This window comes from Piliocolobus tephrosceles, chromosome 6, assembly GCF_002776525.5.
Source record: "Piliocolobus tephrosceles isolate RC106 chromosome 6, ASM277652v3, whole genome shotgun sequence".
NCBI lineage: Eukaryota > Metazoa > Chordata > Mammalia > Primates > Cercopithecidae > Piliocolobus > Piliocolobus tephrosceles.
Window position 1 is genome coordinate 138434881 of NC_045439.1, and position 26391 is coordinate 138461271.

The 26391-nt window shown below is 50.8% G+C and overlaps 1 protein-coding gene across 1 annotated transcript in view; it reads right to left on the reverse strand.

Moving 5' to 3' along the window:
• The window catches only part of IGDCC3 (immunoglobulin superfamily DCC subclass member 3), a 46943-nt gene extending 22860 nt beyond the window's left edge, over positions 1 to 24083 (reverse strand). Inside the window, exon 1 of the mRNA XM_023220915.1 lies at positions 23784 to 24083. Within this exon, the coding sequence (XP_023076683.1) occupies positions 23784 to 23904 (121 nt within the window). The 5' untranslated portion in view covers positions 23905 to 24083. The remainder of the gene's footprint in view (positions 1 to 23783) is intronic.
• Positions 24084 to 26391: the final 2308 nt, after the last annotated feature.

Here is a 26391-nt window from a genome sequence, read left to right on the forward strand (position 1 = left end):
GCGGGCACATCATGAGGTCAGGAGATCGAGACCATCCTGGCTAAGACAGTGAAACCCCGTCTCTACTAAAAATACAAAAAAATTAGCCAGGCGTGGTGGCGGGTGCCTGTAGTCCCAGCTACTCGGGAGGCTGAGGCAGGAGAATGGCATGAACCCGGGAGGCGGAGCTTGCAGTGAGCTGAGATTGCACCACTGCACTCCAGCCTGGGCGACAGAGCGAGACTCCATCTCAAAAAAAAAAGAATCTTACCTTATGGTTAAACGTTAACATTGGGTAAATATGTCTATAAAGTTTTATCAAAAATTGGGTTTAATAGTACGTTAATGTAAAGGTGAAATTTGGTTTATTTGGTACAAAAATCATACAGGAAGCATTGTCAAATGTGAAATGGTGTTTTGCTTTCTTTGGACTATATTTGCATAAATGTGCTATTGGTATAAGGTCCAAGGTTATGGGAAACTCCTATAATTGTAATATAACTTAATGTATGTTATTAATAATTATAATTGTTACGTAAAATTTTGTGTGCCACAGAAGTAACCAAATTTCCTTATCAATTGTGGCTTTAATAGTGGCTGTCCTAAAACTTTTTATCATCCAGACAATTGTTGTCTTGTTTTAATCCTCTTTAAAAGGTGTTTTATGATCAACTATAAAACTCTAGCAGGTGTTCTCAAATGCAGGTTTCTAATAACTTTGGAAATTGTAACATTAGAATAGAGGAAACAACTTGCAGAACTCCCATGAAGAGCTGGAAACTTCATGAATACCAGATAGAACAGGAGTCAACGGAATTAACTGAACCAATAGAAAACTGAAGTAATTTTTAAAATTTTGCTTAAAATGTTGCTAATCCTTTGTTTTTGTTTTTCAGAGTCAAGGAAATTTTTCTTTTGAGCTATTTGCAGCTTGTAGCAATTGAGTAAAGTATACTGCTGTGAACAAAATTTGGAACATATTTGTTTCTTTCTACCTGATTTCTCCAGAATTTGGAAACTAGTTGTGAGTATTCTTAACTTATGGCAATATAATTATTTGCATATAAGAATCTGTTTTCTTTTGTAACAGGACACAGTTGGAGAAACTGATTATTTTACCAAGGCTTTGACTGGAATGATGTGCTTTCCTTTGACGAATCAAACTTAACTTGTAGAGCCAATAAAAGCCCTTTGGGGAACTGGTCTCATACCTTGCCTACACAGTCCCTGTACAGGGTTTCTGACCTATGACAAGTAAAGAATGTCACTTTCTCACAGGTCCAGGAGCCCCAAGTTATCTTGGGACCTCAAAAAGAGAGGAATTTACCCAATTCATAGGTATTTAAGGGTACAAGCCCATGGCAGGGCTTGGCTTTAAAAAATCTCATCTAAGGTTCCTTCTATGGAAGCAAGTTCCATCAAAGCCAATTTTAAAAGATCCTATGTGAAAAAGAATTATTCTTGCTGTACTTTATACAAATAATTAGACCAAGTATAATAAAGCAAATTGGTCTTACCATGATTTGTCTTTAGTAAAAATGGGAAACTGGACAGAGAAATATTATGTTTCAAGAACTATAGTACACTTGTTATTAAAGTCTAGTCTCATTAGTTGTTTTTAAGTTTGTTTCTGCAGTTTACGCTAACTCTGCTTATTCCTGTGAACCAACCAGTAATCTCTGACTGCTGTTCATAAGAAATAAAGAGGGATGGGTAATGTAAAAATCTGGATCAGTATTCCAATTTTGGGCACATTACAATCAACTAACAACCCCATATCAGCTTGGTTCCAACAGTTGCCCAGTTAATGGAAAGCCTTCTAATTCTGTTTACTTGGAAGAATTTTACTTATTTTGCTTTTACTCTTGTGGAATATATTGTGGAATATCTTTGTAGGAATACAGGACAAGCTTACTGTTTCTTTCTTTCTTTTTTTTTTGAATACGGAGTCTTGCTCTGTCACCCAAGCTGGAGTACAGTGGCGCAATCTTGACTCACTACAACCTCTGCCTCCCGGGTTCAAGTAATTCTCCTATCTCAGACTCCAGTGTAGCTGGGACTACAGGTGCCCGCCATCATGCCTGGCTAATTTTTTGTATTTTTAGTAGAGACGGGATTTCACCGTGTTAGCCAGGATGGTCTCAATCTCCTAACCTTGTGATCCACCCACCTTAGCCTCCCAAAGTGCTGGAATTACAGGCATGAGCCACCATGCCCAGCCTCAGATGGGTAAAGCATTCTAAATCATAGGATGAGATAAAAGGTCAACACAAAATATAGGTCATAAAGACTTTGCTGATGAAACAGGTTGCAGTAAAGGAGCCAGCCCAAACCCACCAAAACCAAAATGGCCACGAGAGTGACCTCTGGTTGTCCTCACTGCTACACTCCCACCAGTGCCAGGACAGTTTACAAATGCCATGGCAACATCAGGAAGTTACCTTATATAGCCTAAAAAGGGGACACATGCGTAATCCACCCCTTGTTTATCATATCAACAAGAAATAACCATAAAATTGGGCAAACTGTAGCCCTCAGGGCCACTCTATGGAGTAGCCATTCTTTTATTCCTCCACTTCTTTTTTATCTGAGACAGAGTTGCACTCTTGTCACCCAGGTTAGAGTGCGGTGGTGCGATCTCGGTTCACTGCAACCTTCACCTCCCAGGTTCAAGTGATTCTCCTGTCTTAGCCTCCCAAGTAGCTGGGATTATAGGCACGCACCACCACACCTGGCAAACTTTTGTATTTTGAGTAGAGACAGGGTTTTACCACGTTGGCCAGGCTGGTCTCAAACTCCTGACCTCAGGCGATCCGCCCACCTCGCCCTCCCAAAGTGCTGGGATTACAGCCGTGAGCCACTGTACCTGGTCTTATTCCTTTATTTTCTTAACAAACTTGCTTTCACTTTGCACTGCAGACTCACCCTGATTTTTTTCTTGAGAGAGATCGAAGAACCCTCTCTTGGGGTCTGAATCAGGACCCCTGTCCTGCAACACATCCATAAAAGGACATTCTCTTCTCATGCTATGTCACCTTGCAGACATTCACCCTTGTATTCTTTGCTTCCACTGCCCCCTCTGCCTGCAACTCTGTTGCCCCTTTCTCTACCACTGCCCCCATCTTCCACATCCGCCAAAGGAAGCAGAATTCATTCCTGACTCTAACATGTTGCTTGCACCTCTCCTACCCCTTTTCAGACTGTATTAGAGTCAGCTGTTCATGTGTCTATCTACCTATCCATAGAAGACCTATGAGTCCCTTAAGGGCAGGGAACAGACATATTTATCTTTCTACCTCCAGCACCTAGAACAAATACTAGGTAAATACCAAGTCCTCATAAACTGTTCCCTGAATGCTGACTTAAAGCGTCACATGGTCTTGAGGATCACTCCCCATCAGCTTGTCTTCCATGCAAGTTCCCAGCCTGCCACAATTCAATGGCTCTCCTCCAACAAGTTATTATAATTCCTCTACTTGAATTTCAGCTTCTTCAGTGAAAAAGAAGAAGGTGAATTAGGCTAGGCCTCTGGCTCTCAAACTTGGCTGCAGATCGGAATAACCTAGGCTGTCGCCTAGCCATGCAGATTTCTGGACCCTGCTGCCGGAGCTTGAGATTAATTGGTCTGGTGTAGTGCTGAGGAATCGGTGTCTACTAAAGCTCTGGAAGTGACCCTAGGATTGGGACACCCTGGCCTGGCAGGTTCTTGGGAATCTGGACCAAGGCAGAATCTCAGCCCAGGCCCCCAACCCTTGCTCCCAGCTCCGGGCAGCCTGACTCCAACGCCAGGAGGCGAGGGCAGAGTGGGCAGCGGAGTGGGGCGGGTGGGGGAGCCTGGGGAGCCCGGCCCCCGCGGGGCCCCAGTGCAGGCATTCAGCTGGCGGGCGGGGTCAGGCCCGAGCCTGGGGCCCCGAGAGCCGTGCTGGCTGGGCGGCAGGAGTAAGTGGGACCATCTGCTCCACTCCTCAGAGGTCAGCGCTTTGTGTCAGGCTCCCATCCCCCCCGCTCTTCTCCCTCCTTCCCCGCTCTGCCCTTTGACTCCGGGCCTCAAAGGAGAAAAGCACTGGAGGTCCTGATGAAAGTGGGAGCGTGATGGGGAGCGACAACAGCCGCCAGAGTCCCGGCCCGAGCGGCCCCAGGCTCCCCGGCCCAGGGCGCGGCAGGGGCTGCGGGCGAGGGCGCGAGCCGGGAGGACGCGGCGGGCCCCTTCCCGGCGGCCGGGCCCGAGGCGGGGGCCGGTTCCCACAGCCGACCGGGCCGCGCACTGCCTTTGAAGTGGCCGCAGCTGCGCCCCGGCCCGCGGCTAATCCCCGCCGACGCGGGCGTCCCGCCCCCCCCGCATAGCAATAGTGTCCGCACTGAATGGCGCTGGCTAATTACCTCGCTCGCACCACCGCGGGTGAATGAGAGAATCCGGCATTGTGCGCGGCGAATGGAGAAAATAAGACAGCCATTGTCCTCGCACGCCAAACGAGGGTTTGATGTCGCTGGGGCGAGCGAGGCACCATTTCCCGCCACCCCCTCCCCCAGAGCCTCGGATTCCCCAGCTGGGCCCGGCCCCGGCGCACTCGGCGGCGGCGGAGGGAAACTGAGGACGCGGTGCCTGTCTCGCCGAGGAAAGAGGCCCTTCACCTTCCGTGGAAGCTGGGCGGACACGCGCGGCCCCCGGACTCGCCCTCGTCCCTCCCTCCTGGCCCCTCACCGAGCCTTCTCCACCTGCAGATTCTCAGGGGCGCCCTAACTGGGCGTAGGGCGCCCGGTTGTCCTTAATTCAGGAAAAACAGGCACGGCTCTGCATTCAAAGACCTAATCCCATTTCGCCTAGACACACCAAACACTTGGGGAAAGAGTGGGGAATTTACATACCTTAGTGCCCAGCTGTCTACCACCAACCTGAAAGGACTGCAGAGGTTTAAGCAATGGCTGGGAGAGATGCGGGTAGAGAAGGCAGGAGAGAGAGACTGGGAAAAGAAGAGGGAAGATGGGGTACTGTGGGGAGCCTGGACTGATGAAGGGACTAGAGGAGTCGGGAGGAGGGAAATGGTCAGAAAGGGGAGGTCTACAAAGCAAGGCCTCAGAATTTGGATTTAATGTCCCAAGCACGGAGACCAGTGTTTTGACTGAGGTGGGTCCCGAGGAGAGTGGTGGAGCTGATGGTAAGAGCAGAATTCCAACCACATGCCCCTGGAAGCCAAGGCACCAGGAGCAGTCTGGTGAGTCTGAGGTATTTCTTTTTTCACAGTTGAGGATATGAGGTGGCTCAACTTAGAAATCAATCAGAACTAAAGGAAACCACCAAAGGTGCAGATGGACAAGCCGATGGCCACACTATTTATGCATTCAAGAGATTCTTTGTGCTACATCAGGCTGCTTTTTCACCATCACCACCAAACAAAGTGGGTTTTTTTTTTAAAGGCGGGGGTTGGGAGTTGGGTGGGGAGATTACATCCTTCAAGATCAGGAAGTGTCTTATCTTTCTGTGCTATCCCTCACAGAGTACATGGCACAGAGGCAGGTAGGTACAGGATGGATACTCTTGGAGATTTGCTGATTTGAGATTTGAGAATGGACGTGTTTTTTTTTTGTTTGTTTGCTTTTGTTTTTCGAGACAGAGTTTTGCTCTGTCATCCAGGCTGGAGTGCAGTGCCTGATCTCGGCTCACTGCAACTTCTGCCTCCTGGATTCAAGTGATTCCCTTGCCTCTGCCTCCTAAGTAGCTGGGATTACAGGCACGCACCACTACGCCTGGCTAATTTTTTTGTGTTTTTAGTAGAGATGCGCCAGGCTGGTCTTGAACTCCTGACCTTAGGCAATCCGCCCACCTCAGCCTCCCAAAGTGCTGGGATTACAGTTGTGAGCCACCATGCCTGGCCTGGACCTGCTTTAATACCCCTCAATTCTACATATACTTTGTCTGGAAATATGGACTTCCTAATCTCTTCTGATGGGCTCTTTGACTAATTCCACCTAAAGGAAGAATGATATGCTTATGTTCCAGTGTTCTATCAGATTTATTAAATGATTAATAAATTCTTTATCTGTTAAATAATTAGTGTTGCCCAGATCAACAGAAGGCTGTCGGGCTAAACCAATAGCCCTTGGTTAGCACCACTTATTTGACACATATCACAGAGCGCTTTCTGAGGCTGCAGCATTTTCTAATGTCCATGTCACCATAATTCGATTATAAGCATTCTGTAGACCTCCCATAGCCAAACCCTTGCACAGAAGCATCCATCTATCCACCCATTTATTTGAGAATAAAATGAAGAATGGATAACACTTATTGAGGGAACAAACAAGCAACAGCCAAATTGTTCCTTGCTCTGACCAACTAACGATATTTAACACTACCAAGCACTAGTGGTGACAGTGATACATGAAAAGCTTTCCAAAATTTAAGTATAACTCATTGTTTTCCTGAATTAAAGCTTAATCTAACCTTGGTCAGAACCACAGATGTGATAAAAATGTTTTTCTTTATAACTCTCCTAAATGTTCATCTTAGAGTTACATTTCTTCTACCTAAGGCTCTAGGCCCTTAAAGCCCTTTTGGCATTACAGCACCTGCAGCTGCCGAACTACTCCCCGTTAGGCCTATCTGCCTAGTTAGTCAGTTTAGAGAACTCCAAAATAAAATAAAACAAAAAGATAAAAAGCTGAGCTGCCATGGATGGGGTAGATGTGGGAGGCCTGGAACCCCAATTTGACCTCCCTTTTTCCCTCCACCTTTGGGATTCTAGGGAGAGGCTTAAAGCCCCCATTTCTAGAGAGACAAAAGATCCAAGGAAACAACAGCTAATTAGTAGCAGATCCAAGACCTTTTTTTTTTTTTTTCCCCCGAGACAGGGTCTCACTTTGTCACCCAGGCTGGAGTACAGTGGTGTGATTTCAGCTCACTGCAGCCTCAACCTCCCAGGCTAAAGTGATCCCCTGACCTCAGCCCCCCAAGTACCTGGGACTACAGGCACCCACCACCATGCCTGGCTAATTTTTTTGCATTTTTGGTAGAGATGGAGTTTTGCCATGTTGCCCAGTTTGGTCTCTAACTCCTGGGCTCAAGTGATCTGTCTGCCTCCGCCTTCCAAAGTGCTGGGATTAGAGACATGAGCTACTGCACGGAGCCCCAAAATCATTTTAATGCTATACAGGCCACTAGCTTCATTCTGCAAGACTAAAATGGCCATTCAAACCGTAACTACAAATACATTTTTTACTATTTATCTCTATACATATGCCTTTATGGATTGCCCAGATTTCAACAAGGGTGCCTGAATGGCCAATCCTCAGATAAATTACATTTTGAGAAATGGTACATTCAAAAAGCAAGGGGAGCCTCCAGGCCTAAATTAGAGATTTAATACTTTTAACTGAAAAAGTGCCTTTATGTTTTATTTTAATTTTTGAGACATGGTCTCTCTCTGTCACTCAGGCTGGAGTACACTGGTTCACTGCAGCCTCGAACTCCCACTTCAACCTTTTAAGTAACTGAAAAAGTGCTTTGACTTATTTTAATCTAATTAATTAGTTTATTATTTTTTTTAGATGAAGTCTCGCTCTGTCGCCCAGGCTGGAGTGCAGTGGCGCGATCTTGGCTCACTGCAACCTCCGCCTCTCTGGTTCAAACAATTCTTGTGCCTCAGCCTCCCGAGTAGCTTGTATTACAGGTGTGTATCACCATGTCTGGCTAATTTTTGTATTTTTAGTAGAGACAGGGTTTCACCATGTTGGTCACGCTGGTCTAAAAGTCCTAACTTCAAGTGATGCACCTGCCCCAAGTGCTGGGACTACAGATGTGAGCCACTGCACCCGGCCTGAGAAAGTGCTTTTAAATGATCTCTTCCTTTCCCAAACCCAAGACCAGGAGTAACTTTAAAAATAATGCTCCATGGGTGAGTATTCTGATAGGAATATAATGAGCATAATAATGAGAGTATGTGTCTTCCCCCCCCCCCCCATTTCCAACAGCAACTTGGGTTCACAGAATGCTTTATTGTCATTATGGTTATAACAGGAAGGCAGGCATGTCTATGCAGGGACAGGCCTTCCGTGGGGGATGCACAGGACACTGCAGGGAAGAGGCATGCTTCTTAGCATGGAGCCTGGCCTGTGAGTTCTTCTGAGAGTAAGGCCGGTGGTCTGGAATCCTACAAGTTTCTCCAGCTTTCCTGGGAGGGTGTCCCATCCTGAGATGACTAAGTACCAGTAGCCACCTCTCCTGGGATGGCACACTGAGGTCTGAACTCACCAGGCCAAGCCCTTCCCACTCAGTACTTAGTAGCGGCACCTGTGACTTAGCCTTTTCTCCATCCTCTCTCAAGCGGCCAATGGCCAGACCTTGGAAGAAGGGTGTTTCAGGGAAGATAATAGAATGGGGATGTGCAGGTGCCCTTTAATACTAGAAAAGACTGAAATAGGGGATTTAGGGTATAGTTAGATGCAGAGAAATGGATGAGATCCTTTCATCTTTGAGCCAAGAGCAGTCAGACATGGTCACTCTCAGCTCCTGACAGCAGGGACTCAGAAGCCTGCTGAGAAGGGCTTAGGTAAAATGCTCCTATAGGCCTTTCAGGAGTAATATCTGATTCAGCTTCATCTGCCCTCCCCCAATCCCAGCTGCTGAGTTCTGGGGATGAGTGAACCACAGCAGGTAGGAGGTGTTCCTATCCTCCCACATCATACCCACAGCTCCCCATTCTCTCACCCTCATTAGATACCAACTCCAGGCCAAGCCCTGAGGGTGCAGAGGAGCTAGCCCTTCCCCGCAATGTTTGCAGACAAGCGGAAGGGGTAAGATATATATTTGCTGTTCCAGCATGAACCCTGTCTTCTGATTCCCTCCATCTCCCAAAAAGCAGAGCTGGACATACAGCCCAATGAATCCTTCTCAAAGTGATGTGATAAAAGCAATATCACTTTATTTCAGGAAAGCCTTGATCCTCTCAACATCATACCAGCCTGCCTGTAATGATCCTGATTTTGTTATGGTTTGACTTGAGAAGCAAAAATCAGAAACAGAGGAGGGCACGAATATCAAACAGCCTCAAGGCTGAGGATCTTTCTATGTAATATCATTATGGGTGATCTGAGATAATGGAGTCAAGAATATTCTAATCCAATCTGCAAGTGGGACTAAATTAGACAGGGCTTCTCTAAGGTACGGGAGAATTGGAATACAATTTTAAGACACCTCAAAAAATGAGGATGAAGGGAATTGTTGCAGAAAGGGGAGGACACGCCATATAGCTGGGATATAAGAGGCAAAACAAAAATAACCCAAGTGGGGGGAGGGGAAAAGAAACCAAATCTGAAGATGGCAGCAAAAGATCTGAGAAGTGTTGTTTGTTGCAAGCCAAATACTGAGTTTCAATTCTCTAAGGTCCTATTCAGCTCTGGCTGTGAAGCTAGAGCCCAAATCCCATTTGACCAATCAGCATGCTGGAAAGAGCATCTGGGCCCTTTCTTTCTTTTCTTTTTTTCTGAGACAGAGTCTTGCTCTGTCACCGAGGCTGGAGTACAGTGTTGCAATCTCAGCTCACTGCAGCCTCTGCCTCCAAGGCTCAAGTGATTCTCCTGTCTCAGTCTCCAGAGCAGCTGGGATTACAGGCACATACCACCATGCTCGGCTAATTTTGTGCATTTTTAGTAGAAATGGGGTTTCACTATGTTGACCAGGCTGGTCTTGAACTCCTGACTCAAGTGATCCACCTGCCTCAGTCTCCCAAAGTGCTGAGATTACAGGCATGAGCCACAGTGCCCAGGTGACCTGGCCCATTTCAAGATTTGCCCATAAACTTTTGTCTAGCTCTAGCTCCTTGTCAGAAATCCCTGGCCTACCGGCACAGTGGCTCAAGCCTGTAATTCCAGTACTTTGGCGGAGTCAGGAGCATTGCCTGAGCCCAGGAGTTCAAAACCAGCCTGGGCAACATAGTAAGGTCTAGTCTCTACTAAAAATAATAATAGTAAAAAAATACACTAGCTGGGTGTGGTGGTGCAGGCCTGTAGTCCTAGGTACTTGGGAGGCTGAGGTGGGAGGATTGTTTGGGCCCCAGAGGATGAGGCTGCAGCAAGCCATGGTCGTGGGGCTGCACTCCAGCCAGGATGCCAGAGCAAGACCCTGTCTAAAAAAAAAAAAGAAAAAGAAAAAGAAAAAAGAAAAAAAGAAAGAAAATAGAAGACATGGAAAAGAAAAGAAATCCCTGGCCTACACCCCAAGTACCCCAACTCCAGGTCTCCATTGTTCCCCCTCTCAGACCCATTCCAGGCTCCCAGTTGATAGGGGCGAGTTCCCGAGTTTCCAGATGAAAATATCCCCTCCCACGCTGACCACAGCAGCCTAGAAGAGTAGTGACTGAAAGGCCCCGCACACACGCACACTCATTCACATCCACAGACACACTAGGGCACGCAGTTCCGTGACTTGAGAGCCGAGCAACCATGCAGCGCGGCACTAATTGCACAGGATCCTACCGCCGTGCTGGGGTAGGGGCGCCGCTTCTCCTACCGCGAGCACGAGGCATCATTTTCGGAGCCTGCTGCAGGGCTGCTTCCGCGGCTACCGCACTCCGCCCATCGCGCCCCGCCCAGGGCGGAGCCAGGCGCCCTGCGACCGGGGTTCTGCGACAGCGTGGTGAAACTCCGCAGCCTGGGCTGCTTTGGACACGTGCGCGGGCAGGAGCCAGGAAGACGGCGACAGAGTAGGGTTAGTAAAAGAGGGAGAATGATTAGAGCGCTATTCTCAAAACTTTCATCCTGACATTAAAAAAAAAGAGGAGGCGAAACTCCGTACTCCACAGAGGGAGCTGAGGGGCCTGGAGGGAGGCAGAGGAGGAAGTGGAGCGCCGTGTTCAGGATGAAAATGAGGTAGTGTCCGAGAACTTTAGAATGGGGAAGGGATTATAGGAATCTTTTAATCTGGTCTCCCCACACCACGTTACACCTAGGAGGAAACTAGAGGCCCAGTAAGGTGAGCAGATGGGCCCAAAGTCACACAAAGGTGAGCTGAAATTTTACATATTAAAAGCAGCTTCTGCTGGAAGTAGGAGCCAGGGAGGGTGCAGAGATAAGCATCATGGTGTCGAGTCAAGTCCAAGCTCCTCCCATGACCTTCAGTCTATAATGGTGGGGCCAGAGGAGGTGTCCCCTCCAAGCCAGGCACCTCCTGTCTCCAGGACTCCCCTGGCTTCTCTGACCTGCTGACACAAAACCTGAACAAAGGGTGCCCCCACTGGCGGGGGGTGAGAGTGGGATGAGGGGCTGCGCAGGACTCCACACTCCAGAAATGCCTGGGCCTTACTCATCCTGTCCCCTTCAGAATGATTGATGACAGGGCGGTGCTCCCTCCCACTTTCCACAAAGACAAACTGAGGCTCAGCAGTGTTCAGGGAGGGAGCTTGAACCCAGAGCCAGTCATCAGTGCAAGACTGTCTGCATCTTGCACTGGTTCCAAAAACATGAGGTGTCAGACCCCAAAACGGTCCTGTCAGGGTGTACTGCAGGGTGAGAACACGTGGGGTTTTATTACCAGTGAGGTTGGGGGATAATTTATTTTTTTTTTAGACGGAGTCTCACTCTGTCACCCAGGCTGGAGTGCAGTGGCCTGATCTCAGCACACACTGCAACCTCAGTCTTCTGGGTTCCAGCAATTCTCCTGTCTCAGCCTCCCGAGTAGCTGGGATTAGAGGCACTCGCCAAGCCGCCACACCCGGATAATTTTTATATTTTTAGTAGAGACGGGGTTTCACCATGTTGACTGGGCTTGTCTGGAACTCCTGACCTCAGGTGATCTGCCCGCCTCGGCCTCCCAAAGTGCTGGGATTACAGGCGTGACCCACCACCCCCAGCTGGTTTGGGGGTAAATTCTAGGTTGTCTTTGATTTCTCCCCACAAAAGCCCACAGGTGGAAAGGGGTTAGGTTGGGAGGGAAACATAAAAGGATGCTCATGTCAGACAGGGTCACAAACCTGGGCTCATACTCCGGGAATGATGAGCCCCCAAAACCAAGGGCCTTCAGGCTAGGGATGGGAACCAGAACCCTCACCAGCAGTCAGGCTGGGGAGCGAGTGTGCAGCACTGAGCATCCAGGGCCGCCTGCTGGACCCCCAAGAGGGTGTGGTTTGGTGCTCCCTGGAAGCAGTGGTACCCCACTGTTGGCTCTCACTCCAGAGACCCAGTGGTTGCCCGGCCCCAGGGTCTGCCCCGTGGGCATGTAATTCCACGAGGCCATAGGCTAGGCCACCTTCCCTGGGGGCTGTGGCTATTGCCCAGGCAAGGGGACAGGACAAGGACAATCAGCTGTCTCAGCTCCTCCAGGATGATTATGGCTTTTCCCTGCCGCCCACCCTCCCCACCCCCGCCTCCTGCCAGGACCCCTGGGGAGAAGGAGCCTTCTCAAGCCATTCCCGTTCCTCTCCTGTGATTTGTTCTGAATTTTCAAACAAAGAGTAATTATGACAGATGTGGAGCAATCAGCATCATTATGCGGAAACAAGAAAGGGAAAGGGAGTGAAGAGGAGGGGGAATTTGTCTTTCCTCCGCAGGAAGAAGCAACTCCCACCTCTACCTCCAGCAGCCTCAGCCACCTCCCAGCTTCCTCTTCACTCAGGAACCCATTCCCAGCCAGCTCTTGCCTGCCTCACAGGTAGAGCAAGACTTCTCTACACAGAGCCTCCTGTAACTGGGATGTCCCAGCAGCAGCTGGGCCATGGAGTATGTAACCCTGCCTGGCCCACCCAGAAGTGGCTCCCACCTTGGCCAGGGTTCTAAGCTGTCCTCTGTTCTCTACACTCCCCTACTCTCACATTACATGCCCCCAGGTATCTGCTTTTATTTCTGAGGTATAAATACTGATAGGTTCTCCAGGGGGTTGAGCCCCTGCTAGAGACATTCCGGCCAGGGAACTTTTTGGGTCAGTCAGAACTGGGTTGAAATCCCAGCTTCCCACTTACTGTGTACCTTCGGCCAAGTTAATTAATCATTCTGGGATTTCGTTTACTCATCTGTAAAACAAGACTAGTAATTCCTATTAATGGAATTGTGGGAATTAAATAAGCACAGAAAGGGCCTAGAACAATGCAGCCCCATATCGCTCTGACTACATTTACTGTTACTAACTAGTTCTCTACAAGAACCAGCACATAGGTAGCCCTCACACCTGCTCAGCTCAGCCTCCAGGGTGCTTTGGAAACTCAGAGACCCTCTGCAATCTTCCATGGAGGTCAGGAGCCCACATCCAAGGCTTAACAAGCCCACATCCACAAACCAGGGCAGGACGAAAGAAAAACAGAGGGGCCGGGTACAGTGGCTCACACCTGTAATCCCAGCACTTTGGGAGGCTGAGGTGGGAGGATTGCTTGAGGAGTTTGAGGCCAGCCTGAAAAACGTGGTGGAACCTAATCTCTACCAAAAATACAAAAATTAGCCGGGCGTGGTATTGTGTGCCTGTAGTCCCAGCTTTTTGGGAGGCTGAGATGGGAAGACTGCTTGAGCCCAGGAAGTTGAGGCTGCACTGAGCCAAGATCGCACCTCTGAACTCCAGCCTGGGTGACAGATTGAGACCCTGTCTCAAAAAAGAAAAGAAAAAGAAAAACAGAAACATGCACGCCAGTGTGTCCTAGGGGAGGACCATCTAAGACTCCCCCTTTCTAAACCAGAGGGCAGTGAAGAGTGAGGCACTGGGGAAGGCCAGGGTTCAGAAGCCTGATAAACCAGAGACTCCCTTACCTGCCCAGGCTGGAAGACCAGCCGTGTCCTTGGGCAGGTCACTCCCCTGGGGCTTCAGTTTTCAAGTCTGTAAAGTGAGAAAGTTGGACTAGATGAGCACCAAGGTTTTTCCCGGAGCTCTCATCCTACCAGGAGACCGGGAAGACCCCTAAGGACATAAGGGGGCTGGGAATTTTAGGATTCTATTGCTGCAGCCTGTGACTCCGTGAAAGGGTTAGAGCTGGGGTCTCTCTCCTGGTGGTCTGTCCCCTCCTCTCCATTTAGGTGGTCTGGTCTCCATCTGCCCACCCCAAGTCCCTGTGGCCTGTTGATAGTACCCCCACCCTCACATTCCAATGGCCTTGGGGGCAGCGGCCAGACCAGAAAGTCCAGTTCCTGCCCATTATCACTGCCTGCATCTGCACTGCAACCTAACACCAGCATTCCAGAGAGCAGCCCAGGGCTGTCCCCACCACCCACTGTGGTCAGTGTCAGTGTCAGTGGCCAGGCTCAGAGACAGGCCCCAACCCGGGCCAGGGTTCTCAGATTCCTCTCAAGAAAGGTCTGCTCCCAGAGAGCCCCTGACTTGCTGGGGGGGCTATGGACCCCATCCTTTGTTGTCCTCTTTGAACTTCATCTTCCCAGTCTCTCTCCTTAGTCTCTGCAGAGGCCTGAGCTCACCTACTTCTGCTTCTGAAACAGAAATCCCACTTTAAACACAGCAGAAGATGGTAAACACAGGAACTCTCACAACTGAAGAAAGAGGAAGGCCGGGCACAATGGTTCACACCTGTAATCCCAACACTTTGGGAGGTCGAGGTGGGAGGATGGCTTGAGGCCAGGAATTTGGACCAGCCTTGGCAGCATAGTGAGACCCCGTCTCTACAAAAACTTTTAAAAGTTTGGCCAGGCGCGGTGGCTCATGCCTGTAATCCCAGCACTTTAGGAGGCCGAGGCGGGTGGACCACTTGAGGTCAGGAGTTCGAGACCAGCCTAACCAACATGGTGAAACCCCATCTCTTCTAAAAATACAAAAATTAGCTGAGCGTGGTGGCACGGGCCTGTAGTCCCAGCTACTTGGGGGGCTGTGGCAGGAGACTCATTTAAAACCTGGAAGGTGGAGGTTGCAGTGAGCTGAGATTGTGCCACTGCACTCCAGCCTGGGCGAAAGAGTGAGATATTATCTCAAAAAAAAAAAAAAAAAAATTAAAAAACTAGCTGGATGAGGTGACACATGCCTGTAGTCCCAGCTACTCAGGAGGCTGAGGTGGGAGGGTCTCTTGAGCCCAGGATTTCAAGGCCAAGATCACTCCACTGCATTCCAGCCTGGGCAGCAGAGTGAGATCCTATCTCTAAAGAAAAAGAAAAAGAAAGAGGCAGGAAGAAAGATAGAACAATAAAGAAAGAGAAGGAGGGAGGAGGAGCTGGAGAAAGGAAGAAGGTTAGGAGGACAAGGCAGGAGAAACTAGGACTGAGGGATATGAAAGACCAATATACAAAATGTGGCCTCACAGGAAGGCAGAGGTGGCAGCAGGGGGTGAGGAGTGTCAAAGACCAAGGAGCATGGACATCAAGACCCAGAGAAGAGAGAGAGAAGGGCAGGTGGAGCCCCTGGGACACCAGCCCTCTGTGTCACATTTCCTTCCCGCCTGTGTCAGGTGAGCCAGTCCTGGCCCCCACCAGCTTGCCTGCATTAAGCCAACCCGGTCCCTGCATCTCCCTGCAGTCTGGGGTCTGCCAGCAGCTCTCCCAGCTTGCCACTCTTTAGGCCTCTCTGCTCAGCCCCCAGCTTCCCACCTTCACTGGGTCCCAACATCTATTGTGAGTCCAGGTGCCCCTCCTCAGGGAGCCCCTCCTCAGAAAGCCCTCTCTTCTGCTCTCCTTACATCTGAGGGCAGCCACAGAGGCATTTCTTAAAACAGGGTGAACAAAGTTGGGGGCAGGGAGAGCAAGCTCAGAAATCAGGGAGAGGTTCTTTTGGGGGGAGGTTCTTTTGGGGGATGGTGCAGCACAGGCCAGCAGGCTTGCCAGAGTGCAGCTAGATTTTGGGCAGCCACACAGTGAATAAGAAAACTATGGCCCAGGCCAGGTGCGGTGGCTCACGCCTGTAATCCTCGCACTTTGGGAGGCCGAGGTGGGTGGATCGCTTCAGGCCAGAAGTTCAAGACCCACCTGGCCAACATGGTGAAACCCCGTCTCTACTAAAACTACAAAAAAATTAGCCAGGTGTGGTGGTACATGCCTGTAATCTCAGCTATTAGAGAGGCTGAGGCAGGAAAATCACTTGAACCCAGGAGGCGGAGGTTGCAGTGAGCCAGGATCACCCCACTGCACTCCAGCCTGGGAGACAGAGTGAGACTTCGTTTCAAAAAAAAAAAGAAGGCCGGGCGCGGTGGCTCAAACCTGTAATCCCAGCACTTTGGGAGGCCGAGACAGGCGGATCACGAGGTCAGGAGATCGAGACCATCCTGGCTAACACGGTGAAACCCCGTCTCTACTAAAAAATACAAAAAACTAGCCGGGCGAGGTGGCGGGCGCCTGTAGTCCCAGCTACTAGGAGGCTGAGGCAGGAGAATGGCATAAACCCAGGAGGCGGAGCTTGCAGTGAGCTGAGAACCAGCCACTGCACTCCAGCCTGGGTGACAGAGCGAGACTCTGTCTCAAAAAAAAAAAAAAAGAAAAAGGAAGACCATGGCCCAGACTCCTGGAGGTGCTACGGTCACACCCAAACACCCCAAATGTAAGCCCCCCCAACCTCCACCCAGTGCCCCAGGGCTTGCCCCACTCCTCTCTCACTTCAGCTGGCTGGGTAAGAGTCAGTCCCTTACAAGACCTAATACAATTATCTATCACCTCGTCTTGCCCCAGGCGGGGTCTGTCCGCTCCAGCTTTCTAGCCTGACTACTGCTCAAAGGAAGAAGGATTCCACAGGAGAGCCCTTTGAGGAAAGATGGACCCCAACCCTAGGCCCAATGACATCCTTCAGGCACACACCTGTATACTTAAGACCCACCTGGCAACACACACACACACACACACACACTCACTCACTACTGGTCTCTACATTCCTTGTTTGCAACCAGGCTATGGCCAGAGAAAATAAAGGTGTCATAGGTTAGTTACACAGGCAGACATTTTTGGTGGAATCACTCAGTCCAGTTTAAACAAAGACAGCAGTGAGCTGTTTGGTTTTTCATCCTGGGTGCTCTTCTGTTGCATTCTACGTTTATTGAAGGCTATGGAGAACAGCCTTCAAGCTACTGCAGAAAACTCTCTCTCTCTTTCACACACACACACACACACACACACACACACACAAAACCAGCCTGCAGGCACTCTGGAGAGAAGAGGGGAGAGGGAAAGGCAATACAAGAAGGCCAGGAGTGAAAAAGTCCTTTCTCCCTGGGGGTGGGGAGGGGGCAGAGGGTTAAGGGGGGCTGGGGGCCTGTTTCATTTGCAGGCTGCAAATGCCTCTCCTATTCACCGGCCCGCGTTCCCAGCCAAGGCGCCTGGCCGCTGACAATGCCAGGAACAGGAACAGAGAAGATTTGCACATTGTGTTGAAGGGGCCAGCTGGCTGCCTGTGACAGTGGAGCCAAGGTGTGGGAACCAGAAGCATTCGACTTCCACACTCAAGTCCTGCGGGTGGTGGGGGGCGGTGAGGGGAGGCCCTGCACACAGAGTAAGGGGGCCCTCCCCCTACAGTTGGGGGCCAATGAGCCTGGGGACATAGGCCTTGTCTAGCTAGAGAGTAAAGCCCAAGGCAGGAGACCCAAGACCCCGGCATGGAGGGGGTACCAAGCAATTTAGTCTCTGATTCACACCCCATCTGGTGAGGAAGAAAGAATCTCAGTTCCTCTAGAGATAAACACGCGGCAGCAGCACCCCAGGATCCTGCCCCGCGTGCATTATATTCCCCTGCCCATCCTCCCTGTTCACAAGCTTCTGTTCCTTTGAGCTGTGCTATCAATTACAAGGGGGGTGGGGTGGGGAGCAAAAGAGAAGCAGAGAGAGAAACAGAAGAGAGACAGAGAGACAGCTTTGTCCCAGAAGGCCACATGTTCATTTAGTTTTTACCAGGCTCCACAGGCAGGGGACATGAGAAATACAAAAGAAAGAAGCCCTTTAGGAGCTTAAAATCTAGTTGAGGAGACAGATGGAATATCCAGCCACAAAACAGTTACTTAACAATGCAAGCAGCCATCGCCGAGAGGGTTTAGCCTGAATGCCACAGACCACAAATGCTCCCTTCCTTCGGAAGGGGAGGAAGATATGACTGTAAGCAGGATGGTCTTTGGGGAGGGATCAGGTATGGGAAGAACCAGGCAGAAATAGACTTGGACAAGGCCCAGGGGAGGCAGGCGCGTCCTGAGGATGGATGGATGAAAGGAAGCCTTCGTACCCCAGAGCAGAGGTGAGCCTCAGTCCAACCCCCCAACCTTATAATGAGAAAAGCAAGGCCCAGAGAGGGTGGGCAACTTGTCCACAGCCACACAGGACCCCTGGTGTTCAGACAAGGGCTTTTCTACCACACAGCTTCTCAGCGGTGTCAGAAAGGGTCAGTTTGTTGCAATGCTGACTGGCAGGTTAAAGTGTCTGAACCCCATCCATTTGCACCTACTTCTGAACTGTGGCTGGGTACAGGGGAAGCCCTGGCATGAGGGCAGGCCTAGGTACGGGCACTCACTCATCGCTGGGGACAGCAGCTTCCTGCCCGAATAGATAGACAGATGTGTGTGTTTGAGGAGCTGCAGGGGAGACTTCCTCAGGCCTCCCTCAGTTGAGAGGCCTTTCAAGAAGGAGAAAAGAACTTGCATTCCACACACCAGGCCTGAGCAACTAACCTCCAGGTGATAGAGGCCTCCAGGGTTACCAGCCACTGCGCCAGGAACTACCACCCTCCAGGACCCACCTCCCTACACAGGGCATCCTAAATACCAGGCTCTACTCCCCAGCAGCTCCTGCCCGCAGTTCTCCTAACCCCCCACTCCAACCTGGTTCCACAGACCTCCACCCAGACCCTGCCCCCAGAGCCACACACCGTGGGCCTTGTTGCTGAAAAGGGACTCTAGAATACTGGTGAAACTGCCTTCCCTATGACAAGTTAGAATGATTCAAACTTCAGAAGTAGGAACTGAGGGCCTGAGAGGCTAGGTGACTTATTGAGGCAGAGAGAGCAGGGTACTAGAATTGGACTTTCTCTCCTCTCCCCATGCCCCACTGCCTCTTTCTAGGAGTCTGGGGTCACCAGGGACCTTTCTGGGAATCACATCACAACTAAAGGAGCTCAGAACTTAACATGTTTTCACCTCTGTTAGCTCCTCAAAATAATAATCGTTAACATTATTAGTACCTGGCTGGACCTGGCTGGACACAGTGGCTCACACCTGTAATCCCAGCACTGTGGGAGGAGGTGTGCAGATCACTTGAGGTCAGGAGTTCGAGACCAGCCTGGCCAACATGATGAAACCCTGTCTCTACTAAAAATACAAAAATTAGCCAGGCGTGGTGCCAGGCACCTGTAATCCCAGCTAGTCAGGAGGTTGAAGGAGAATCACTGGAACCCAGGAGACAGAGGTTGCAGTGAGCTGAGATTGCACCACTGCATTGGGTGACAGAGCGAGACTCAGTCTCAAAATATATATATATATGTATGTATATATAAAATTAATACCTTAATAACAGCAAATGCTGCCTTTGTGCCCTGTGCTAAGCTCTTCCTGCACATTATCATAGGTAATCTTCACAATATTTCTCCTTGGTATTTTTTATTATTTTATATTATTTCCCCCCATGTTATTTATTTATTTATTTAGTAGAGACACGGTTTTGCTCTGTTGCCCAGGTTGGTCTCAAACTCTTGACTTCAAGCGATCTTCCTGCCTCAGCCTCTCAAAGTGCTGGGATTTACAGGCATGAGCCATCACGTTCCCCCATTTTAAAGATGAGGAAGCCAAGGCTCAGAAAGGTGAAGTGACTTGCCCAAGATCTCACAGCTAGCAGGTTGGTGGGGCCAAGGCCCACGCCCACCAAGCCCAGGTCTGTTCGCCACCACAACCCACACTTAAACCACTGTTGGGCCTCCCCAAGCAAGATGGCCCCAGGCTGGGAGTGAGGGTAGTCCTGGCTCTTGGAGAACCCAGCCAGGATTGAGACACCTGGGACCTCATCCTAAATTGGTGGGCAATACTGAGCACCAACAGTAATACTTAGCATTTCCTAGATGCCAAGCCCTGTGCCAGGTACTTTAGACCCATCACCTCATTTACTCCTCCAATAGCCCTGACAGACGGATGGAATGGTGCACATTGTTTTCAGATGAAGGTACAGAGTCTCCAGAGGGCTAAGTAACTCCTGCCAAGGGCACTGACCATTGAGTGGCAGAGCTGGGGTTCAGACCCATGGAAGTCTGGCCCGGAAGCCCTTGTTCCAGAGGCTTCACTATGCTGCCTGAAGACCCCCACAGTGGAGGTTATGACGTGGGAGTGGTCTCTGCTAATCCCTTGCTACTCAGAATATGGCCTGTGGACCAGCTGTATTGGCAATACCTGGGCTCTTGTCAGTCCTTGGCCTAGATTATGAATTCAAAATCTGAATGATAACAAGATTCCCAGGCGATCCACGGGCTCAGTAAGGTTTGGGAAGTCCTGCACTATATCACAGAGCTGATCACCCTGGTTCCCCAAGAGGCCTGAGATCAAGAATTAAGGCTAAGAAAGAGGGGCAGGGATTGAGGGTGGCAGGGACTCGGGGTGGGTCCCCCATCCTCCTCGTTGTAGCTAGTCCATCTCTTTTTGGAGTCATTCAGGCACACAGGCCTCAGGTATGAGTCAATGCACACATTCCCCAGGGTCAGCCCCTTTAGAGGGATAGGGGAGGATCTCACTGGCCAGGCCAGCTTCAGCCCACACCCTGAGGCTTGGGAGAACCCTCAGTCCTCCCAGGAAGGGGTTAAAACAAAACAAGATGCACTCTGGCTCCAATAATTCCACTCCCTGATAGATTTCCCTGGAGAACTCCCTAAATGAATCCCAGCGAGGGAGAAAGCAGGGGCCGGGAGCAGAGTCAGGCAGTTTGTTTTTGCTGGAGATTAACCTCCGTGGGCAGCCAAGATTACATTTAAAGACCATGTCAGTGAAACTGCCTTTAAATGAGGAGTGCAGTGCCGGCTCCCGTTACTGAGTGCCTCCTGCGTGCCAGGCAAAGTGTGGGGTGTGCTGGTCCTCACAGCCGCCCTACCAGGCAGGATCACATGCACGTTTCACAGGCAAGGAAACTGGGATGAGGGAGCATTAACTTGTCCAGGGTCTCATCCTTAACAAGTCTCAATTTTCAGCCCCCAAACTACAAGCACATGGAGCTGCAAGGCAGAGTCTAGGGCTCCCGAGCATGAACACTCTTAGGATCCTGAGCTGTTCCATTCTAAAGGGGAAACACTTGAAACTGAAGTCCCAAAGGAATCAGCCTGTGGTGTAGCCACTCTGGCCAGGCTGTCTTTTGAGGATAGCATCTGAACCCCCTGGGATGGAAGGGCGTGCATTTCCAACCATCGGCCTCTGGCCCAGAGCTCAGATGCCCAGCAGACCCACCCACATAGACCTGAACACCCATCTGCCTCCCTGGGTGAACTGCTGGGTGAACTGTGAGTCTGCGAGGGGTGCTTAGTATGCCCCCTCCCCACGGGCCCCTGTGGAGCAGGCAGGAGAAGCAGGGGCCTCCAGAGGCCTCCTCACACCTTTTCAGAAAGGCACCCTCCTGTGTCACACAACATCTGCAGTGCCGGCAGGCACACAGGCAGGGAGTTATTACGAAGGAGGAAACCCAGGCAGCTAATCAGCTTTGGAGGTTTCTAGGGACATCAGCCTGTGAAGTGAGAAAAGGGGATCCAGCCGCACGGTTGCTTGGCATCTGAGCATTCTCCCATGGGACCACAGCCTTGCAGGGGAGAGAGGGGCCATGTCAGACTGCCAGAGCTTAGAGGCAAACCCCCCAGCTGTCTCCAGGACCCCAAAGGATTAACCAAGCTGACCCCACCCACAGCTTCATTTCTTGTACTATATTGTTAGGAGTTTAAAGAAACCAAACATCTTGAAGGTATTACCATTTATAAAAAAGCACATTTACAATTAGCTATATATATAAGCCCCTGGGGATTCATCTCCCAGGATTCTAGGCTGGTGATACAAAGGCCTCAGCAGGGGCCATCTATATCTCAGCATTGACACAGGCCAGGGAGGGTATGGGGAGCATCTCCCTGAGGAGTCTCATCTCTCCGGTCTGCAAATCTTACTGGGGTCCCCACCCTCTGTCCACGCTTCCCTTCCTCACACCCAGCCATCTGCTCAGAGGCTGCACCAGCCTTTCCCTGCACTGCCGGGAGGGCCGTGAGATGAGGGTGGCTGAGCCAGAAGTGACTTGGTCTCAAAGTCCAGGGCTGCCTCCCAGCGAGCTCCATATGGGGGCCTGGATCAGCCTTCCTCAGAACAAAGGGGTATCTTAAACCCAGTGAGAGGGCTCCTGCCTCAAACTGATTCCTCACTCACCAGCCGTTCAGAGCAACTGTGCAAATGCCCTCAGAGCCAGGAAGAAACTTGTCAGTGATCAGACAGGAAAGAGGCGGCGTGCCACAGGAGCTAAGTGGGAGGGTGTGGGTTCAGGCTGCCCAGATGACAGTCCTGGCTCTTCTGCTACCAGAATGCCATTGAGTCCCCCTAAGGCTCAGTTTTCTCTTCTGTAAAAGGGGGATGATAATGACCTATCTTCCATTCTTCCAGGGCTGTTGTTATGACAAAATGAAGTAATTCATGTAAAGCACTTGGGCAGGTTGCCCAGCATGCAGCAAGTGCTTAAAAAGTGTTAGCTGGACCTGGGTGCAGGAGCTCACACCTGTAATCCCAGCACTTTGGGAGGCTGAGGCGGGAGGATCACTTGAGGCCAAGAGTTCGAGACCAGCCCAGTCAACATGGCGAAATCCCATCTTTACCAAAAGATTCAAAAATTAGCTGGGCGTAATGGTGCACACCTGTAATCCCAGTTACTGGGGAAGTTGAGGCACAAGAATCGCTTGAACCCGGGAGACAGGTTGCAGTGAGTCAAGATCACACCACTGCACTCCAGCCTGGGTGATAGAACAAGACTCCGTCTCCAGAAAGAAAAAAAATGTTAGCTAGAATTGTTACCAACAATCGTCAAAGCAGCCTCTTTAAAGGAACACCCCCTTCCAGAGGTCCAGAGATTTGAAATGAGAACATTTTCCACTTGCCAAAACTTCTGCCCTTTTTCAACCATGACCCCACTGCCCACAGCTTGCCACCTCCCTGGGATACATGGAAAATTTTGGTTTATGCAACACACTCCCGGTGTGCACAGATTCAACAATAACATAATTTTTGCAGGACAGGGCAGTTAAACCACAGTCATCATTTCATCACCACAACTGACGATCAAGCAGCACAAGCAAAGCACAATTCCAGAGCTGAAACATCTTGCCTCGCCTTTTCTCTCCCATTCAAAAACACACATTAGCATGAAGGTGAGTAGGAGTATGTCATCACTGAGATAATTCTGAAATTATCCTACCATATTTTTTTAATGCAAACTGTTAACAAGCTCCAGAATTTCATTACTGGTATATAGAGGTCTTATCCTACCCAAAGGTTTACAATAATTTAAGCACATAATTTAAAATGGAATGTAGCCAAAATTACCGTTCAAAAATGTCTTTAATCACCCTTAAAGTATGGGAATGATTTATCTTTATACACAAGAATCAAACTCAATGAACTGGGATGCTCAAAGTATGACAGGCATATGGAAACTAAGACATGCGGACCCAAGAACTGGGTAAAGCTTTCTCCCCGACTCCCCTATGGGTGTTTGGCTACAATCTTGCCAATTCACATTCCAGTCAGTTAAACAAGCATGTGATATAATTCCACCACCACAGATCACTGCCATGCACCTCAAAACCGACCCATGCTGAGAAATTAGTCCTCCAGAAGGCTGCATGAGATGGGACTGCTCCCGCTGCCCTTGTGCCCTAGGCTGACCCTGGGTCACCAGCTAGCTTCCTCAGCAAGGGAAAACAAGGGATATCCACTTACTTGCAGCCTGAATGCGAGCCTTCCGGCTGACCACCAGCCCAAAGCGGTTCTGGGCCACACACTCATAGTCACCTTCATCTGAAGGGCTGCCTCCCTGCTCCAGCCTGAAGTGATGGATCATCAAGGACCCATTGGCCAGCAAGGTGGAGTGGGTACTCTCTGGCAGCTCTACCCCATTCTTCCTCCAGGTGATTCGCACTGGAGGGGTCCCCTCCACCTTGCAGTCCAGCACTATAGGCTGCCCCGGGACGGCAACATCATCGCTTGGCTCCACAGCAAATGCCAGTTCGGCAGAGTGGCCAAGACCTGCATTGGGGAAGGGGAGATGGAAGGAAATAGGATGTTAGTGTGAAATGAGCATCCAGGAAGAACTCTACCCACACGGTTCCAAGTTCCTTGGGTCTATGCACCCCATTCCCATGTTTCTGTAATGTTAATAGGAATTCCTATTATATATAGTACTTTACGCATTACAAAGTGCATACTTAATCATCAGACCATCTGAGAGATGGATATTATTTGTACCATTTCCTCTTTCACAGGTAAGAAAACTGAAGCCCAGAGACGTCAAGTGACTTGCCCAGGGTCTCACAGTCAGTAGCCGCAAAACTGAGACCCAAAAGCAAGACTGACTCCAATACAGCTGCTGCTACTTCGATGGTCACCCTGGGTAAGCACTGAAGCCTCACAGACCTTCAGGGTGTGACCTTAGGTAAAGTATTCAACATGTTCTGGCTTCTCATTCCTCATCTGTTTAGATCAAGGAAGAACAATGGGGCTTGGGTCATAGGGTTCTACGACATGATTAACCAACTCAAAGGCACTATGAAAAATTTAAAGTTCTAAAGAAATACAGAGGGAGATAGTAATAAATCATGCTTCTTTTTGCTGGCCAAAACCCATCAGAGGCCTGGTCCAATGCCTGGCAGGGAGCAGGGTGTGTGGTCCCAGTACCCAGGGTAGAGACTAGGATGTGGCCCCACTGCCCCTCCCCTCTGGCACTCTGTCCTTTTGCCTTTGTCATAGGGAGAGATGAAGGTAGCAAACACCAACTATGGTTTCCCAAAACCAAGCAAGAGGGTGCTCCTAAAACCTGTACTTCCAGCCAGCCTCTCTGCTCCTGCAGGAGAAGAGAAATGAGCAGAAAAAGGAGGAGGCCAAAGAATAGATGGGGCTAAGGCCGATCAGGGAATCAGAAGCCCGGCTGGAGGGACAAGCACTCCAGTCCCAGGCATGATGCCAAGTCACCAACTTCTCCAGCAAGCAAGGTACCAGACCAGTTACAACTCCACTCCAGGAGGAATGAACCCACATGGTCTGAAAGGGCAGTCAGAGACCCCTGCTCACATTTCCAGATAACTAGCGATCTTGGAGCAGGTCCCTCCCCAGCAGACTAGGGCCCTCCCTGGCTGGGGGAGATGGGGAAGTGGGTGGGGAGAAAGGAGGGGCGTTGGGGTTATAGGCATTCCCCGCCCCGCGCCCCCCGCCCCACGCCCCCGGCCCAGGGAGATGTAATGTTTTAAGACTTTTTAGGATCGCACTTATTCAAACCCCTGCGCATCTTCCCCATGTCGTGAGTTCACCCGTCTTAGCCCCCAGTCCAACCCCGGCATAGCTGTCGGGGGATAAAGTTTTTCCTTGATGCGGACGCGATCTTCTACTTCTTGGGAGAGGAGTGGAGACAGAATAGCCCAGATGAGTGTCTGTGGGGAACTTGATGTGGGAGGGGTAAGGGACTAGATTTGCACTCCCCTCCCGGGAGATGGGACCATTGCAGCCACTAAAGGGAACAGGGTGGTGGTGACCGAGCTCCAGGCAGCGGAGCCGGCGGACCGCGAGAGCCAGGGGTAGGGTCTCCGCGTGTGCACGCTTCGGGGAAGGGCAGGGGCACGTGAGCATCCCCGCGGCTCGCTCGCTGTCGCTCTTGGTGGCTTCTCCTCTCCTTGGCTCACAGGCTCTGTCCCGGGTCGCTTCCTAGCCACGCGCCGCTCTCCAGGAATCTCCCTCCTCCTCTTCTCCGGTCTCTCCCGCGCACTCCTCAGCCCAGCACCAGCTCCAAATGCGGGACGTGCCATCTCCGCCCAGTGCAGCCGGCAGGGTCCCGGTGTCCGCCCCCCAGACTGCTGTCCCCTGCCTCGGCTGCCTCGAGCTATATCCACGGCCGGGCACCGAGCACCCCAGCTCGTCCGCCTCGGTCGTTGCTTAGCCGTGTGGTCTCCCCTGGCTCGTTTCCCTCTGTCTCCACGCCAGCCCGCCCCGCTTGCTCCCGCTTCGCTGCACTCCTTGCCCCGCAGTCTGGGCTCCAGGTCCTGCCCCAGTCTTCTTCCGGGGGGCTCCGTCCTCAGCACGCTCCTAGGGCCCGCGATAGTCCGGCCTTGGTGCCCTCTCCCCGTCCCGCTCCGCTGGGTCCCTCCCGCGCGGGGTCCACGCCGCTCTCCCCGGGTCCGCCCCTCGCGCCCGCTCCCTCCCTGCTCGCCCTTCCCCTGGCTCAATCCGCAGCCACCTGGGCCGGACGCTTTCGCTCACCCTCGCTCGGCGCGGGCAGCAGCAGCAACAGCAGCGGCAGCAGGAGCCGGGGCCAGCGCGGGGAGGGCGGGCGGCGCGGAGA